The sequence below is a fragment of the Tursiops truncatus genome, chromosome 13 (genome assembly GCF_011762595.2).
Source record: "Tursiops truncatus isolate mTurTru1 chromosome 13, mTurTru1.mat.Y, whole genome shotgun sequence".
Taxonomy (NCBI): domain Eukaryota; kingdom Metazoa; phylum Chordata; class Mammalia; order Artiodactyla; family Delphinidae; genus Tursiops; species Tursiops truncatus.
The window spans coordinates 652,444-671,279 of NC_047046.1; the positions used below are offsets into that span (position 1 = coordinate 652,444).

General features: G+C 59.8%; 1 protein-coding gene across 9 annotated transcripts; it reads right to left on the reverse strand.

Moving 5' to 3' along the window:
* Positions 1-791: 791 nt before the first annotated feature.
* On the reverse strand, positions 792-16,037 carry LOC109551095 (uncharacterized). Of its 9 annotated transcripts, none has more exons than XM_073789909.1 (4): positions 15,125-16,037; positions 14,267-14,546; positions 6,429-12,844; positions 792-6,293 (listed from the first exon to the last, which is right to left on the reverse strand). In XM_073789909.1, the coding sequence occupies exon 4, from the start codon at positions 4,694-4,696 to the stop codon at positions 3,902-3,904; it is 795 nt and encodes a 264-aa protein (XP_073646010.1). In that variant the 5' UTR covers positions 4,697-6,293; positions 6,429-12,844; positions 14,267-14,546; positions 15,125-16,037; the 3' UTR covers positions 792-3,901. The 9 variants fall into 9 exon arrangements, with proteins under 9 accessions (XP_073646010.1, XP_073646002.1, XP_073646009.1 ...); XM_073789901.1 differs by having other exon boundaries at positions 792-11,225; positions 11,621-12,844; positions 15,125-16,036; XM_073789908.1 differs by having other exon boundaries at positions 792-10,455; positions 11,091-12,844; positions 15,125-16,036.
* Positions 16,038-18,836: the final 2,799 nt, after the last annotated feature.

The following is an 18,836-nucleotide window of genomic DNA, read 5'->3' on the forward strand; positions in this document are numbered from 1 at the left end:
TGACTTTCAGGACATCTGTGTGTGCAGCAGAGGCAGTGGTGACCTCGAGGGGCACAGACTTGGCCCTCGGGGGCCTGCAGTCAGTACTGGAGGTGGGTAGTTAGCAAGTCATTACACTCGAAGTTACCAGGTTCTGCCACGGCTGGTTGGCTGTGGGTGTGACGTTAGGAAGCACAGGCACCTCTCTCAATGAGTGTGACAGTGAAGGGGAACATGGTGTGGGACGGTACCTGGAGAGAAAGGTAGGGCCGGGAGAAGCTCGCCACGGAGGGGGCACCATGTGGTGGCGCAGCAGTGGTGATGGTGACAAGGGCACTAACAGCCATCGCTTTTTGAGAGTTTATCTGTCAGATGTGGTTCCAAATCCTCTTCCTGCATTAACTCATTTAATCTCTTAGTTGAGCTAACACAAGACTCTTTGTAGGTGTTCTTATTACAGGTTACCGTCCTTTTTTTTGTTTGTTTTGTTTTGTTTTGTTTTGCGGTACGCGGGCCTCTCACTGGTGTGGCCTCTCCCGTTGCGGAGCACAGGCTCCGGATGCGCAGGCTCAGCAGCTATGGCTCACGGGCCCAGCCGCTCCATGGCATGTGGGATCTTCCCGGACCGGGGCATGAACCCGCGTCCCCTGCATCGGCAGGTGGACTCCCAACCACTGTGCCACCAGGGAAGCCCAGTTGCAATTCTTAATTCCAGCTAGAAAAGTGCAAGGCTCAACGCATTCTCATAAAATGTTACGTGTTCCGTGTTACCCATGTAACAATCAAGAAATAGAACGTTACTTACAGCATTGGCTTTTATTTATCTTACTCGATGTTTTATTGATACGACATGATTGCTGCAGTTCCAGCCATCATGGCCTCACTCCAGCACCCCATGAGGAGAGGAAAGCAACAGTGATGCCAAATCCCAGGAGTTCTCATCACCAGAATAGTGTGTCTCATGGCCATTAATTGTTGTAAAGGAAGCTGGGAAAGTGAAAAACTGGCAAAGGGGGGTGGGTTTACTAATGACTGTCTTCCACCAAATATGATTTGTCATAAGGCTGGGGTTGGGGGTCAGACTTTCCTGTGGTCCTGGGGTTTCTGCCTCTGAAGGAACAAAATGGGGCTCTGTGAGCCAGGAAGGGGGGCATGGACGGCTATTTGGTGGACAGCGGGCATCGTCCATCGTCCATCGTCCATCGTGCAGCACGTCTTTGCTGCTGGCGTCCTGATTTTCCTCTGGGGAATCCCTCCTCTCCTGTACTCAGTCCATGAAGTTAAAGAGGTGTTAACTTCACCTCTGGTTCCAGGTGTGAGTGTGTCACTCAAGCCATGCCAGTTGCAGCATCCCGTGCGCAGTGACTGGTCCAGGGGTGGGCACATGACCCAGGGCCGTGGTGGTGACCATGGAAGGGAGGTTCCCTCTTTTCTCAGGTCTTGGGGGCAGGCAGGTGTCAGTTGGGGTCTTGCCATCACAAGGGGAGTGCCTGCCAGAGACTGGATCCCACATGGAGGACAACTGAGCAAGGAGACTGAGGGGACTGAGATCTAACGACATTTTTAACTTCGGATCCAGCTGTACCTGAAGCCAGTTCTATGCATGGACTTCACATACACGTGATTCAATTTATTCCCTTTTTGCTTAATCCAGTTTGAGTCTTCCGCCACAAGCACATCTTGCTGAAAGAGTGCATCTGAAACGACCCCGTTACCTGTCAAAAGCCCACGAAAGCCACAGCAAAGGGGATGGGGCCCGGGTTCTCTGGTTCCCTGTGCCTTGAAGCCTGATACTCCCTCCCAGGGTCCTGGCTGCCCCTCAGTCAGGGCTGATGCCACCCACCACCTCCTCAGGCAGGGAGTGGCCCCTGAGGCGTCCGGCCCCGGCAGCTCTCAGGCACCCGTGCCACGCTTGGTTTCTTTGTTTATCCAGCAAACACTTCCTGAGCTCCTTGGAACCCCGGAACTTCCCTTCGGTTATGGAGAACCCAGAGGAGAGCAGGACAACGTTGGATCTGTCAGGTTTTCTTTGGCTGTTCTTGCAAACGGCAGACACCCAAGTTCAGGTTCCGCTGACTCGGGCCAGAGGAGCCTATCGAGCGCATGGGAGGGAGGTTGAGCAAATGAGCCCTGGAGGGCGGGGTGGGGACGCTCAGGAGCCACCGGAATGGGGTTCAGGTGCACGTCCACGCGGGCTCCGAGGGGCGGCGGCTGCTCTCGGAGCTGTTTCCCTCTCCACTGCCTTGAACTGTGTGTGAGCACCCAGGCCTTAGCCACGACAGGCTAGCTCACGGTGCGAGTGGAGCTGGAAGCGCAGCGCTTCTCACAGGCTCATTCCATTCCTGTCCACGTGGTCATTCAGGAACCCAGGCCGGTGGAGGGTCTACTGTCTGGAACGGTATCAGTTGCCCGAGCCGTGTAAGAGGGAGCTGGGAGGGAAGGCCCCAACCTGTCCTGCGGTGGCCCTGAAGTGACACAGGGCAGAGCAGCCACATGGGTCCCCAAAACATGAGAGGGCTGGGAAGTGAGAGGAGCTCGCAGGTATTTGTAAGCAGTAGGTGTCTCTCCAACAGCGCTTACGCGTCCTGGAGTGTGGACAGGACTCGATACACACCAGCCGTTGCGCTTGTAACTATCTGGACTCGTACGCAGAAGCCCTATTTTCTAGTCCTTCAGAGATTACATGAGGTCTCGAGTCTCAGGTTAACCCAGGTCAGTGTTATTACCGAGCACCTGCTCTGCTGGGCTCTCTGTGGGACACATAAGACTCCATCCTTGCTTAAGGCACAGTGTCTCTATTTCAAAGATTCTGAACTTGTCCTGAATTCTGCTGTGGGCTCACTTTTTTGGCAGGTGGAAGGTCAAGGCATTTGAACACCTTTAGGCAGAGCCCGTGCTCCCCTGCCACTATCCTCACCACTCCCTATTCCCTTCCACCATGTGCTTTGCTCATCTGGTTCCTGCCTGTCTCCGCAGATATCTGTTGCCCCTGGATTTCCTTATCTGCTTGTCCAGGTTACTCTTTAAGCCTTGTTTCAGGTGGTTCCAGAGAATTGATGATTAACCTGACCTGAGCTGACCTTTAGAGATTTGGGCTGAAAATTGTCACTCCAGATACAGGCTGGAAAGCCTAAGTGCTGAAGGTTGGCATCTCCTGGAGTTGTGCAGTGCACAACCCGTGTGGGTGTACACGGCGACCCTTGACTGGAAGGGAATGAGAGACGGGCCAGTTCTGGAACCTGGCCACCATGGTGTGAGGAAGCTCAAGCTGCTGCCCATGGCCACAGCCTCTTCTCCCTCCTTCCCTCACCCTTCAGACCCTGCATGGCCCATCCTCCACTTATCACCTGCCCTCAGGGCTCAGCAGACCCTCACATGGACCCACTGGGGCCCCTTCCATCGTGAAGAACCTAAACCCAACACAACTAGCGGACGTAGAATGAAAGGACTTTATTCATGTTGCTGAAAAGGGCAGACCCAGCTTGACCTAGGGTTTCAGATAACCTGCCGAGACCCTGCCTCCCTCCACCAGCTCCGGTGTCCCCTGTGTCGGCCCTGTTCTTGGCCAGGCTCACACCCTGGGTGCAGGTTGGGGCAAAATGGCCCGGAACTGCAGCTGCCCGATCGCACTCTGCCCGGGCAGTGACCCCAGTGAGATGGTCCTAGTGAAATCCCGGGGTTCACTCTGATTGGACTCTCGTGGGGATCCTTGATCAAACACTGTGACTAGGGGGATGATGACAGTGACACTAATAGTTAGCAGTTATTGAGTGTCATCAATGACCAGAGTGCCATCTAGTTACCTAGACGTTTAATTGTCATAGCAACCCAATGAGATCAATTCCTTGTTATCCTCATCTTATCACTGAGGACACTGAAGCACACAGAGGTTGAACAACTTGACCTAGAAGTCACATAGCTTTTAGTCATGATCCGGGGGTGATGGGTCCCAAATTACCACCCTCACCTCCATCATCACCACCATCACCTCCATCATCACCACCCTCACCTTCATCATCACCACCCTCACCTCCATCATCACCACCATCACCTCCATCATCACCACCCTCACCTTCATCATCACCACCCTCACCTCCATCATCACCACCATCACCTCCATCATCACCACCCTCACCTCCATCATCACCACCCTCACCTCCATCATCACCACCATCACCTCCATCATCACCACCCTCACCTCCATCATCACCACCATCACCTCCATCATCACCACCATCACCTTCTTCATCACTACCCTCACCTCCATCATCACCACCCTCACCATCACCACCCTCACCTCCATCATCACCACCATCACCTCCATCATCACCACCCTCACCTCCATCATCACCACCCTCACCTCCATCATCACCACCATCACCTCCATCATCACCACCCTCACCTCCATCATCACCACCCTCACCTCCATCTTCACCACCATCACCTCCATCATCACCACCCTCACCTTCATCATCACCACCCTCACCTCCATCATCACCACCCTCACCTCCATCATCACCACCCTCACCTCCATCATCACCACCATCACCTCCATCATCACCACCATCACCTCCATCATCACCACCATCACCTTCTTCATCACTACCCTCACCTCCATCATCACCACCCTCACCTCCATCATTACGACCATCACTTTCTTCACCAACTGTTTCACCATCTTCCTCCTCCTCATTGTCTCCACCCCCATCATCAACATCCTGAGAGTGAAAGTGGAGGCGGAGGTGGTGATAGTGGTGAGGGACGCAGGGAAGACTTCTCTGGCACTGGGGTCTCCAGCCCAGATGTCAGGCAACAGTGCTTTGCCTGCATGGGGAGAGTCAGGGGGGCCCGTTGGAAATATCACGGCTTTGCTGAAGGACCAATATATTGGCTTCAGTCTCACTCTTTGCAGTGTCACTACTCATAGATGTGATGTGCTGGGGAGACATGGGGACTTGCTCACAGTTGGGGTAAGTTGTGGAATTTTCCTCCAAGAAGGCAGAGTTGGATGTGGAGTGACTCCTTCCCAGTCCCTCAAGCCCCACTTGGAACACCCACACCAGGTCTTGCAGGAAGTACTGAGGGCCACGGGCTCCTATCCAGGGTGATGGACACACAGTCTCCCACCAAAGGCTCCTTCTGGCTGAGCCCAGGCAGAAGCCAGCCTGGGAGGCTCCACCTGCTGGGTCAGGAATGGGCAAGGAATGAGTCCCAGGGCAAAGAGCTGGGCACAAGCTGGAACACAAGGGTGGAAACAAGAAAGAACCTCCTGGCTGGCTGTGCACAGACAAGTCTCTTCTTGCTGCGGTGAGGCAGCAGCTCAAACCTCTGTTAAAGAGACAACGCTCGGCCCTTCTTGCTTCCCTGGGCGCCCTGACATTTTTCTGAAGATGGGAAAGGCTGACGTCACAAGGAGATTCTTTTGACGTCCTCCTGATGACACAGTGGAGGATGCTCTCACAGTGAGAGCCATTGTAGCACCCAGTCCCCACGACACAGAGACCAAAGCTCCCGGGGGTGGTTAGTTTAAAGGCACACAGGACACAGCCTGCCTGGAGGGATCTTCTTAGGACCCAAAGAGTGTTAGTGAGGGCTCTCCCCAAAGAGACAAAGACCCAACCCAGTCAGGCATGAATAAAAATGGAGCTGTGCTACCTCAGGCAATGGGAGGTGCCAGGGATACTGGTTTCAGGTATGGCTTGAACCAGAGGTCAACCCAGGCCGACACATCTGAGTCTCCCTGGCTCTGTGCTCAGCCATTTGCCTTTGCTAGGCGTTTGCACGTATCCAGGAGTATCACTGGTTTGACTAAGGTTACCTGCCCAGACCTGGACCAACCTGTGTGACACAGACAGAGGTAGGGGAGTGACACCTGCTGACTGGCCAGACCTGGGTTTGACCAAGGTGAGGGTGGGGCCCCTGAGTCTGTACTCACAGGAGGAGGCTGCTCCTCAAAGCAGGCTGGGGTGCCATTAGCAAAAAGGGGGAGGGAGGTGGGCAGGCAGAGAGAGCCCTGTCGCCCGCAGTGGGGCTCCCCTGGCCCTGACGGATGCAGAGGGGCCCAGCATCGCCTGTCCCTCCCAGGGAAGGCCTCTGGCTGTCCTCAGTGAGGCCCGCTGGGAGCAGGTCCCCAGCCACATGTGTGCTCTGGGCACTGGGCCAGCAGCCTGGCCGGGGGGGTCCCAGGGGAGCGGGTGTCGGGCTGCCAGGCGGCCCACACGCTCTGGGCTTTTCCATGGCAACAACTGGGCCAGCTGGCAGCTGGGCAGGCGCTTCACGAGCCTCTCATAGGACGTGAGGCCGCGTCCTGCGTCCTGATGAGGGAAGAAGCCAGGCTTGAGAGTGTGGCCCACAGCGGCGTTAGCGACACGGCTGGCAGGAGGTGGAAGGAGGCCGGGGGCTCCCAGGAGGGCCAGGCAGGGCTGGGCCAACTGAAGCTCATCTCTCACCCATCCCGCAGAGTCTCCTGGGTGCAGATGCAGTGGTTCGGAGCCTGGCTCTGAAGTCATTGCGTGGGTGAATGACCTCCAACGCTGTGCACACAGCAATCTGGGCCTCAGTTTCCTCACCTGTAGGACACGCAAAATCATGCCTATGTCGTAGGGTTGTTGAAAATCGTAGGTTTAAATGAAATGGAATGAGTCAGGCACCCTCCACCTGGGCCCTCTGAGGAAGGTATAGAAAAGAAACAGGCGCCAGGAACCTGCCTCGAAAGAAATGGTGGACGACGGCCTTCAGGCAGACGGAGAATGATTTAGGCCAGAGCTCAGGTCTGCAGAAGAGAAGAGAGCTGGAGAAGGAATAAATGAAGGCACAATAAAATCTTCGCTTTTTCTTATTCTAGTTGTCCTAACACGTAACAGTTTCTTCAGAATGATCCCAGCACAATGTATCGGGGGGTTATAGCTTATGGGGATGTGAACAGAGCAGTGTTCCAGGAAGGTGTGGACATGCCTGTGGAGCCCGGCAGTGTTATTGGAAGTGGACTTGGATTGGTTGTGAATGTACATCGCAGACTCTAGGGCAACTACCAAACATTTTTTTTTTTCACAGGAAGTACAGTTGCCGTGTTGCAAAGGGACACAGGTGTGTTTGGGGCGTGGGCATCCACAGGTGGGGCTGGCACAGGAGGAGCTGTCCCACCTGGGGCTGAAGGGCGGAGGGGAGGGGACAGACATGGGAACCGAGGGAGTGAGACAGACACACGGGGAGGGAGAGAGGAGGGGACCCTACGTGGGCAGGGTGCCCGCAGGGGCTGTGGTCCAGATAGGTCAAGGGCGGCATCCAGGGGGCCTCCCTCTCTTGCCCCTGGCCCTGCTCTCCTGTGGACGCTCCCTGGGCTGGACTCAGTGGTGGCCGGAGGGCAGGGAGCCCCTGACTTGCCCTGTCCGGGTCCACAGCAGGATGGGGAAGTGTGGGGCAGGGAAATTCCAGGAAAGGCACAGATGGTGACCCGCCCCCGTTCTCAGTACCCGGGAGCTGCTAGACGCCTGTTTGTGTTCCTGGGCTTTACTTCCCCGCCCCCCTCGGGGGGTCTGGAGCCTGAGTGAAGGGGCCAGGATTTTGTCCTTGGGCCTGGGCTTTATTTCCCCGCCCCCCTCGGGGGGTCTGGAGCCTGAGTGATGGGGCCAGGATTTTGTCCTTGGGGGCTGTGCGCTCATGGCGGGATCTAGTCCTCAGGATGTCTCAATCACCGTCTTTTCAACGACCTCAAACAGATGCTCTGCCCCCCAGGGAGAGACGGCGTGGTGTGCCATGAGCCTGCCCAGCAAATTTAATCAGCCACGTTACTCATCTAACACATGCAATCCTTCTCCACCCCACAGCCTCCAGGCGACCACAAGCAGCGAGTAGAAGCAGGGATGTAGCCAGAGGGTGGGGACAGCCCAGGGCCATTCTGGGCCTGCAGGGAGGCCCTGCGGGAGGCTCCTGGCACCCACCAGCTGTTGGTGACAGCTGCTTCCGTCTGTCCCCCCACCCCAGGGCTCTGTCAGAGGGTTGTTGTTCAAACAGATTGATTTTGGCAAAGCCCGTGGGATGAATGTGCTCTCACAACTGTCACCGGGCGTGCGGTTTCCCGGCTGCCGGAGGGAGGGCCACGCCAGAGGCACTCCCTCGGTCTGGAGGCCAGGAGCCCGATGCGGGTCTCATGGGGGCCAAGGGGTCGAGGAGTCGGCAGGCGCCCCAGGCAGCCGGCTGGCCCTGCTCTTGAGCGCTGCTTGCAGTCAGGCCCCAATCCTCACCCCAGTGAGACACAATAAGTGAGTCAGATGGGTGACAGTCGGTGGTGAGGGCTGGCAAAGACAGGGCCCAGGGGGCTTAGGTCACAGTTAAAAAGGAGGCCAGGGGCGGGGGGGGGGGCGTCAAATAGAGGCCTGGGTGAAGGCCTGAGAGCGGACCCTGCTGTGGCAGTGGGGAGAGCGCGTGAACGCGCGGCCACCACTGGGTGAGGGGCAGAGGCTGTGAGTACGAGTGGACGACGGCGCAGCTCCCAGTGAGCTCAGCCTATGTGACCTGGGAGTGAACTGCGGCCGGGGTCAAGGTCAGACCGTGCACTGAGGGACCCTCGGCTCACCAGAGGCCACCTGGCGCTCCCAGGGCCGGGACGGAGCCCTCGGAGCAGGAAGCCCCTGCAGCCTGGGAGGACCCGCCGTCCACATAGATGCGACGGAAGGTCATCTCCGAGTCTCACGGGGCCAACGCTTTCCCTGGGAAGCAGCAAGGGGTCAGGTGCTAGCAGAGGGGTCAACCCGCCCCCTGGCCTTTCTCTCTGTCACGGTGACCCAGTGCCTGGGTCCTCAGGCCCAGACAGCGCTCCTGGAATCTGGAAGGCACCCCTGCTTCTCCCCGACCCTCACATCAAACCGGGCAATTGACTGATTCCAGCCGGTATTGATTAAGCCCCCGCTCTGTGTCAGGCTCTCTTCTCGTTACTGGGACGCAGCGAGACAGAGCACAGAAGGTGCCCCGTGTGAGTTTTGGAAGCAGTTCTGCTGGCCATCGTGTGAGCGTTAGCCACCGTCAAAGTTAGGGGGAGCCTAGTGCACACAAGAGCCCTGCTTCTGACACCGACTACAAGTCCAAGGCCCCTGAGATCCCCTCGGGTTGGACAACCCCCTGGGAGGACTACCCAAGCCCCCTCAGGGCTCTGTGCTCACGGTCCTGGTTCACTGCAGGGAGGGGGCGTGAAGTACCCCGGCCAAGGGAAGGGCGCAGGACAGACCCCGGAGATCCCCGACCACGAGCGTCCGGTGTCTTCCCCGTGGGCCCTGACGTGCGACAGCACACGCACGGGGTGCTGCCAGCCGGGGGCTCCCCGCCTCGGCGTTCCGATTTTACCGGGGCTGTGGGACCCACGTGGCTGCCCCCAGTGTCCAGCCCCCCGGAGGGGGAGCGGATGCCACTCAGCCCAAAGCCCCGCCGTGACCCCCATCGGGGACTCTGACGGGCCGCGGCCCCGCAGACGGCGCTCCCATCAGGACGCCCGGGGCCTCGGGTCCCTCCTGGAGCCGGACAAAGGCCAGCCCTCAACTTGGGGGGGGGGGTTAGCTCTACACCCGCTGCAAAGTGTCTCTGGCTGCAGCAGACTGAGAATCCCCGAGGCAGGGTCAGAACGTGCTACCTGCCACACAAGGTCCTTCCATGAGGCAGAGCCTCACGGCTACAACTGCCAACAGTGCCATCTGGGTCCCGTCACTGTGCCCTGGGCCAGGGCGGGGGCAGGGGGCACACTAAGTGGCCACACGGTGTGGGGCTTCCACGCTGCCCCAGCGCTGTGCCTCGGGCTCCAGCTGCCACTCCCTCGGGTGGCACGGCTTGGGTGCCCACTGTGTGCTGGTGTTCCGGGCTTGGGACGCAGCCGGGCTGCTGTGTGTCCTGTCCAGTGTCACACGGAAAAATGCATTAGGAAGACGGTAGGGAACGAGGGTACTCAAAGGGCAGAGCAGGGCCGGCTGAGCAGGTGCCTTATCTGGAGGAGGTGAGGGAGTGAGCCACGTGATGCCCGGGGAAGGTCAGCGGGGGCGAGCAGGCTGCCCAGCGGGGAGCAGTGGGGCGTGTGCGCAGGCCCGTCACCTATCGCTGCTGTGACGCGGCCTCTGAGCCAAACGGGCGCCGGGGAGGGCGTGAGACCCGGGAGGTAGGAGAGGCGGAGACAGCGCCTCGTGTGTCAGCTCGCCTGGCCGCGGGCCCCTGCCGCAGAGGCCTCGCCGGCGTCGGGCCTCTCCAGTCCGGAAGGGCCTGAGTAGCGCCCAAGGTGCAGGCAGGAGGACGCCCCCCTTCTTCCCGCCTCCCTGGCGATCAGGGACACCTCGTCTCACCTCCTCCTGCCCTCGGACCGGACTTCACCCCGTCGGCTCCTCTGGTTCTCAGGCCTTAGAACGCGGGCCGATCTACCCCACCGGCTGTCCTGAGCCGCCGGCTTGCAGGCGGCAGGTTGTGGGACTTCCCAGCCTCCATAACCACGTGAGCCCATTCCTAGAATGAATGAATGAATGGATACAAGCAGGAGGCCGGCTAAAGCCACTGCAAACCTAGGCAGCAGAGGCGGGGCTGGGGACGTGCGTCTGGATACGAGTCCTTCTCGTCCTGGTCGGATGCACTTGCTCCGAGCCCATGTCCCTGGCCCACTGTGCGCGCCGGCACCCAGCTGCCGGTGACGCGCCAGCACGCGCCAACGCGCTGGACGTGGCCGGGAGGACAGGAATTGGGAAGGCGCCAAGGTCCTCCTATCGACCTAGGAAACCAGGAAGGAGCAGTCGTCTCTCAACGGGGGGACGCTGTGTGAGGGGCAGGCTTGGGGTGTCGTGCTTGCTTCCTGGGGCTGCTGCAACGAAGCACCACAAGCCAGAAACAACAGGAATGCGTTCTCTTACCGTTCTGGAAGCCCGAAGCCTGAAGTCAAGGTGTGTGCAGGGCCACGCTCCTTCCAGAGGCTCAGGGGAGGGTCTTCCTGCCTCTTCCAGCTTCTGGGGGCCCCAGGTGTCCCTGGGCTTGTGGCCCCATCACTCCCGTCTCTGACCTGCACCCAGCTGGACTTCCTCTGCCCAACCCTCCTCCCGCCCTTTTCCTCTCCGGGGTGCAGGCCCCTCCCAGGCATCTTGCTTACTTACCCAGGGCCCGGGAATAGGACCTGGATCTGTCTGTGTGGGCGTGGCCTGTCTCTCGACAGGGATTTCCCCTCCTTCACCCCAACATGGACTTTGTTCCAGGAGAAAACGTCTAACGCCAGGTGGCCATCCAAGCACCTGCAACAGCAACGCTGCTCAGCTGCAGGCTGTCTACGGTACTTCACCTGCACTACGGCCCTGGCTCTCAGGCCGCCTCCGAGGCTGCTGGCGCTGTACCCATTTCACGACGAACATGGGGGCCGGAGAGGCAAAGCGACTTGCCTGAGATTCTCAGCAAGAGGTTGTGGTGCTGAGGTCCAAACAGAGGCTTGTGTCCTGCTTCCAGGCCGGATCGCAAAGGGGAGGGGACAGGACCAGAGCCGCTCTTGGGGGAGGCCCACCGGCTCCTTGGGGCGGCAGGCAGGAGGCCAGCCTCCCCCTGGTGGCTGGTCATATTTATTCTGCTTGAATAACAACGGCTATGACATGAAAAGAGCTAAGAGCTATTTCCTCTGCCCGAGACAGGGACTCACCTAAACGGCCGTGAGCGCCCTCGTGTCCGCCACGGCGTCCCCAGGACAGAGGCGACTGCGGGGTGCTGGCTAATGCGCTCGTTCACTCGTCACTTGAATGGGCGAGTGCTGACTGTGGCCTGTGGGTCGGGCCCTGTTCTGGGCACTGGCGGCAGGCAGAGCCAGGCACAGAGAGGCCCTGCTCCCATGGGGTTGTCCTGCTCCAGGGCTCTCGGGGTGGCCGCCATGGGCAGAGCAGGACGTGGCCCTGCCCTCCGTCCCTAGAATGTCCAGCCTCACACGTTGGCGAGAAATAGGGTCCTCCTGCTAAGGCCTCACCGGGACGGGTGACCCGATGGAGGTCAGGCAGGCTGGGGTGCAGGAGTGGGAGGCCAGGCTGAGGTGGAGCGGGGAGGGGAAGGCCTCTGTGCAGGTAGCACGGGGACATCCGGGTGGCCTGGACCCGCTGGCCAGAGTTCAGCTGCCCTTCACACTGCTGGTCTTTAAACATCTGTTCAGATTTTGTTAAGCGGTGGTGGGGAGAGACAGGTTTCTATTTTGCTAACATTTCATTTCTTCCCCAACACTTGTCATGAAAAATTTTCAAACACACGGGGAAGCCGAAAGAACGTTCCAGTGCAGACCCACAGCCCATCGTCCAGACGCGGCTGCACCATTTACTGTACCTGCTCTCCACGCAGCTCTCACCCGCCATCCAGCTGGCCGGTCACCTTGGGCAGCTGCAACAAGCAACCACAAACTGGGGGCCGCATCCAGCAGACTTTATCCTGTCACAGCCGGGAGGCCAGAGCTCTGGGATCAGGGGTTGCAGGGCTGGGCCCTCCCTCCTGCGGGTTCCAAGGCGAATCTGGCCGGGCCTCCTCCGGCTCCTGGAGTTGCCAGCATCCTTGTCCTGGGCTGGTGGCTGCGTTGCCCCGTCTCTGCCTACGTCATCACGTCACCTCCACCTCTCTGTGTGCCCTCCCTTTCTCATCTGATGACCTCTGGGGGCCACCGAATGGTAAGTGAGAGAGCTGGAACTCAGGAGAACAGGAGCCCAGGAATAAACGAATTCGTAGATGCAGGCGTGACACGGGCGGCGCCAGGCGGAGGCTGCCTTAACTGTAAGTCTAGAGCCAGCTCTGTTAGGGCCTCTCGGGGACGGGACGAGAGACGGGGGTGGCGGAGGGTGACCCCGACTTTCATCCTGCTCCATCTTAGACTTCATTTCTGAGCATATAATACCTAGACAATGATGGCAATTAAATGCAGATTAAAATTTAACTTCGAAGTGTGACGTACAAATAGGAGAGACAGATGCGAACACCAGCACCTCGATGTCCCCCAAAGCCAGTCCTGGGCTGGGGGCCGGCGGGTGGGTGCCGCCAGGTGGCCTGGCTGCAGGTGCCGGAGGCTGCTGGCCTGGGAGAGCTGGCGGCACGGGAGAGGAAGTCCTTTTTATGGGGGTCCCAGGCTTGCCGCATTGGGGCCCCGAGGAGGGCTGCCTCCCTGCCTCTGCCTCCTGATTCCTGTGACCATCAGACCATGGGATGCAAGCCCGGCCCTCCAGCCCTCTCAGCAAACATCGGACTGACGCGGTTTGATGGCCAGAGACACCCGACCCCTCCACGAAGCCCTCCCCGGGGGCACCTCTGGGCTGGCGGTGTTGACTGCGCCCCAGTCAGCAGCTCAGGGAGAGACCTCGCAGCCAGGAGAGGAGGCTGGGGACCAAACAAAGTGAGATTTCAGTTTCCAAAAGGGTGGAGAGGATGGGGGCCAGGCCCTCGGACCTCTGAGATGGATGTGGCCTTGGGCACAATTCCGGGGCAGACCTCGAGAGGACACTGGAGGCCCTGGGAGAGGGAACAGTCACCGGGTGGCAGGCTCCCCTGCTGCCTGACAATCACAGGAGCTCACGGCTCAAAGCCACCCGGCCCTCTTCTCCCCACGAATCGCCGTCTGGGGGGTCAGGTCTGGGCAGGTGGTTCCTTTCGGAGGTTCCGGCGAGAGTCCTTTCCTTGCTTTTCCAGTTTCTAGAAGCTGTCCTCATCCTTGCCTCCCACCCCTCTGCAACTTCAGAGCCAATCCTTCCAACCTCTCCTTCTGCCGTCACGTCCCCTTCTCTGACTGACCCCCCACCTCCCCTTATAAGGACCCTTGTGACGACACTGGGCCCACCCCCATCACCCAGGACAATCTCCCCATTTGAGGACCAAGGCCCTTTGGCCTCATAAGGTAACTATTCACGGGTCCCACGATTGAGACCTGGCGTCTCTGGGGGCTGGGACTCTTCCCCCCACCCCTGTACTAGACCAGCAAGGAATAAGGCGGCTGGGGAAACGTGTGTGAATCTTAGCATTTGGCCAGACTTCCAACCTGTTCTGTGGCGAACAGCAAACAAGGCTGGATGCTGAAGGAGACAGTGACCGCTGGGCCGCGGGTCGCCGCCTGCTGACAGACGGGCTGTGCCGGCCGGGCCGCCCCTTCGCCGGTCCTGGAGGTGGGTGAGGACCCTTAGGGGACACTCCTCAACCTCGTGGCTGGAATCCACGGATTGTCCAAAAGATTCCACTCAGCTGCGACAAGGGAATGCCCATCCCCTGGGGACGGAGGTCTGGGTGTCAATCCCAGCTCCGCTGTCCTTGCGCGTGGCCTTGGGCAACTTACTGACTGCGCTGCTCCCCCGGTTGCTCACCAGGAACACACGTCTGCCTCAGATGGGGGTGTGAGGATTACAGTGAGTTGATTCACGTGTAGCAGGCGAGTCTCTAAAGATGCCGGCATAGCATCTCCCACTTGCTGCCCTCCGCTGGTCCTGGTGGGGCTGCTCCCTGCCCTGGAACCGGGCTGGCCTTCGTGATTACCTTGGCTGACACAGCGCAGTGAACGTCGGGCCATGTGCTGGGCTGTGTGACACTGATGCTTGCACTTGGAACCAGCCGCCATGCTGTGGGGAAAGCCCCAGCAGCTCATGTGGGGAGGGGCCACGTGGGGAGGGGCCACGTGGGGGAGGGCCACGTGGGGGAGGGCCACGTGGGGAGGGGGCCACGTGGGGAGGAACCAAGGCCCTTGGCCCCCAGCCAAGTGGATCCTCCCACCCAGCTGAGCTGCCCAGGTGTGGAGCAGAGGCAAGTATGGTCACTGAGCCCTGCCCACCTGGCAGGTGCATGAGCAAAAGAACTGAGTGCAGTTGGGTTGAACCACGGAGTCTGGGCGACTCGTCAGGTGGCGACAGAGAACTGAGGGCCCGCGTGAAGCACTTGGCTCGGTGGGAAGGTGCTCAGTAAGTGCATGGGGCGCAGGTGTGGGCGCAGGACGCCTGGCCCTCACCTCCCGCAGCTGAGCCCCACGTGGCTCAGGGTGTGTGGGTCGTGGGGACCCCAGCCGGCATGTCAGGCGGGGCAGGGATCTCACTGGGGTGACGTTGCCCCCGGGGCATGTCTAGAGACATTTCTGACTTACGCACCGAGGCAGGAGTGACACCCGCTCTACGTACAGCCCCTCCCTTCCTCCCTTCCCACTTACGGGCGTGGTGGTGGCGCTGGGCCCGCCTGATCACCAGTATCATCTTATTCTGAGGCCAGCAGATTAGCAACCTTCATCCCCTGCCGTGTCTGCTTCCAGGGATTCAGTGCAGCAGTAAGACCTCATTTTAACTTGATCACATTGGAAAGATTTTTTCCAAATGAGGTCGCACTCACAGGTGCTGGGCACACACTCTTGGAAGGCCATTCAACCTCTCGACCCGTAACAAGGCCTTAGATGAGTGCTGACGCCCGCCAGTGCTGTGCTACGCTGGCCGCAAGGTCGTGCAGCGGGAGGCTTGGGGTCGGCCTTCTTATCCTCACGGGGCTTCCCGCACACCCCCTCGGCCTCCAGAGGGCCCGGCCTCAGCTGCTCGGCTGTGCTGGGAAGGAAGCCCTTTCCACGTGCTGCTCCAGGTCTGTCGGGGCTCTGCTGGGGCGTGGGGGGTGTGGAGCGGTGGCCTCTCGCCTCGGCTGGCTGGCCCGGGTCTTCTGTCTTCCCCGGAAGCCTTCCCTGGGGCTCTCCGGAAGCGGGGACCTCCTGAGGCCTGGGTCCGGGGCTCGAGCGATGACACTCCCTGGTCTGACCATCTGGGTGGGACACAGGCCAGCCCTGATTCCGGGGGAGGGGAAGTATACCTCCCCCCGTCACCTCGATGGGAAGGCTGTCACAAGTCACGGGGCGTGGGTGCAGGGGTCCGCGGCGCCCTGGCCGTCTTCGCCACCGGCTGCCGGCACACAGGCGGCCTCGCCCCACAGCCCGGTGGGGCGTTCGATTGTTCTTGTTCTGAACTTCAGGAAGGGTGTGTCACACACACACGTCACCTTAGGCCACCCCAGTCAGGCGGCACATTCACACACTACACTGACCATTCAACGCTCACACACTCATTCACACACATGCCCACACACTCCCGCACATATGCACACACGTTCGCACATGCTCACATACAGACCCAGAGTCTTATTTATCAAGCCGTAACCGGTAAAACCACACACACTCCTATTTATTCCAAATTAATGGCTCCCCTCCCCCGCGTCGCCTGTCGGAGCGCCGGTGCAGGGCCGGGGGCAGCAAGCCCTTCAGGTTCCTCCTGGCGCCCCCTGGCTGACCCCCAGGCACATCCCTGCCCTCTGCCCTGGGCCGGCGAGACCCTGCCCTGCTCAGCGCCCTCCCTCTTCTCTGAGCAGTCCCCCCACTTGAATGAAAGCCAGTCTTTATAAATGGCCTGGGGGACCCTGCTCTCTCTCGGCCTCCTTGCCCCCCACCTTCCTGTGCCCTGGCCAGGTGGCCTCCTCAGGCTTCTGTGCTGACAGCTCTCTCTGCTGGCACTCTTCCCTGGGTGGCAGAAGGCTGAGTATCTGGTCCCCCCGGGGCCTAGGAACGGGGACAGAGCCTTCCGAACGCTGGGCGCTGGCCTCGCAGCTGCCTTGTGGCCTCACATGGGGCTCCGACGTGTCCATCTGGGGACGCCGGTTACTCTGCGGATTGAGCCCTTGTCCGGCCCTGCCCTGCCAGCTGCAGGTGTGTCCCCTGCTTGATCCCTTGGATGACACTGGCACAACCGAGTAGCTGGACAGATGTTCCCTTAACCCCTTCTCACGCAGGCCGGGGAGCAGACCGGAGAGAACGCCCAGACTGGCTGGGAGCTCGTCCTGACCCCCAAGGCCTGCTGGGCAGGGCTGGGCGGGCGCCCCTAAACCTGCCGCCCAGCCACCCAGAGCGAGCTGGCGGGCTGGAGCCAATCCAGACTGCAGCGCCTTTGGCCCCAGTAAATCCTCCCGTGGGAGGCGTAACCAGGCCTGAGGCGTCTGCCTGCTCAGCTCGGCCCACAAATTGCAGGTATACATTTCCTAGCTTATTGCAGGGACTCTGGGCTTCAATTAAATCAGCCATCCTCCTGCTGCTGGGCGTGCTGAGACGCCTGCTCTGGGGCCCTGCCAGCTGCCGGCTCTGCCTGGGACCCTCAGCCCCTCCACACAGGCCACGCGCCCGACGCTGCTCAGGCGGTGGGGTGCCGCTGTGAGCAGAGACAGAGCCCTGCCCTGGGGGCGCCATCCGGCTAGAGGCACATGTGGCCTCACGAAGCCACATTGTGTGCCGCACGGAGGCCAGTGCCTCACAGTGGGGCTCAGTATGCCCAGGACGGCTGGTTTGCTTTGGATGACCAGGAAGGTGATAATAGAATTCAGTGAGGAACGAGCCCCGGGAACGTGGGGGCAGAGGGAGCGGCCCATGCAAAGGCCCTCGGACACGAAGCCGGAATGCTGGCCACACCCTGCGGGGACGCGTGGCCGGAGCACAGCGTGGGGAGCCGGTGGCTGAGGGAGCATGCCTCCAAAGCCGTTTATATGGACTGTGGTTTCATAGTGTGCTGCGTGGGAGAGTGTCCCCCCAAATTCATGTCCACCAGGACCTCAGAATGTGGCCTTGTTTGGAAATGGGGTCTTTGCAGATGCAACTAAGTTAAGGTGAGGTTATATGGGATTAGGGTGGGCCCTGAATCCAAAGACTGGGTCTTTATAAGAGGAGAGACAGAGACGGAGACACAGAGAGGAGAAGGACCCCTGAAGATGGAGCAGAGATTGCAGGAGCCGCGGGACGCTGGAAGAGGCAGAAGTGTGAATAAACATGCATATAGACATACGAATAGGGCTTCCCTGGTGGCGCAGTGGTTAAGAATCCGCCTGCCAATGCGGGGGACACGGGTTCGAGCCCTGGTCCGGGAAGATCCCACAGGCTGCGGAGCAGCTAAGCCCGTGCACCACAACTGCTGAGCCTGTGCTCTAGAGCCCATGAGCCACAACTACTGAGCCCACGTGCCACAACTACTGAGCCCGTGTGCCATAATTACTGAAGCCCACTCATCCTAGAGCCCACGCTCCGCAACAAAGAGAAGCCCCTGCTCGCGGCAACTAGAGAAAGCCCACACGCAGCAACGAAGACCCAACGCAGCCAAAAATAAGTTAATAAATAAGTAAAGTTATTAAAAAAAATACACAAGCAAGTACCGGGTGCGGCCGTGGAGGGACAATAGGGCTCCCTGATTGGGAGAGATATGGGTACTCTGACGGGCGGTCACTTTGGGTTTCTGTCTCTTAGTACAGGGGCTCAGTATGGAGGTCAGCAGGCAAATTACATGGACCCGGCCCTTCTCGAGAGCAATTTCATAGTGGTTCAGACCCTTCTGACCTCGTGGTTTCACTTTCAGAAATTATCTTCATGAAATAGCCATAACTACTTCCTTGTGGGTATATGTGTCCATATTCTAGAACTTTCTGGAAAAGGGAGAACCTGCATGGGCTCTGGGCTGAGAAGGGGGAGCCGGCAGCCCTGACAGAGAGGGCGTAGGAGCTAAGCTGCCCTGACAGCAACCTGACCGGGGCTCTGGGGTCAGCCTGGGGGAAGGCGGCCGGGGATGGGGCCCGTCACATCCTCACACAACCCCTCATACACCTGCATGTGCCCCCCGTGGTGGGAGCTGCTTGGGGTGAGGCTGGGCCTGGCCCTGCCCCCCACCCCCCTCCACACCTGCCCCTGACGGCCCTGCAGCCCTGGATGTCTTTCCCAGGGACCTGAGGGCTGCAAGGAGGGGCCGGCAGGAGAGCACAGCCCCTCTGTGGGTGCTGCAATCCCCTCTTCCAGGCCTGGCCGCCCCTCACCAGCGGTGGACGTCCTGCCCTGTGACTCGTGGGCCTGACCTCTGGGGCCG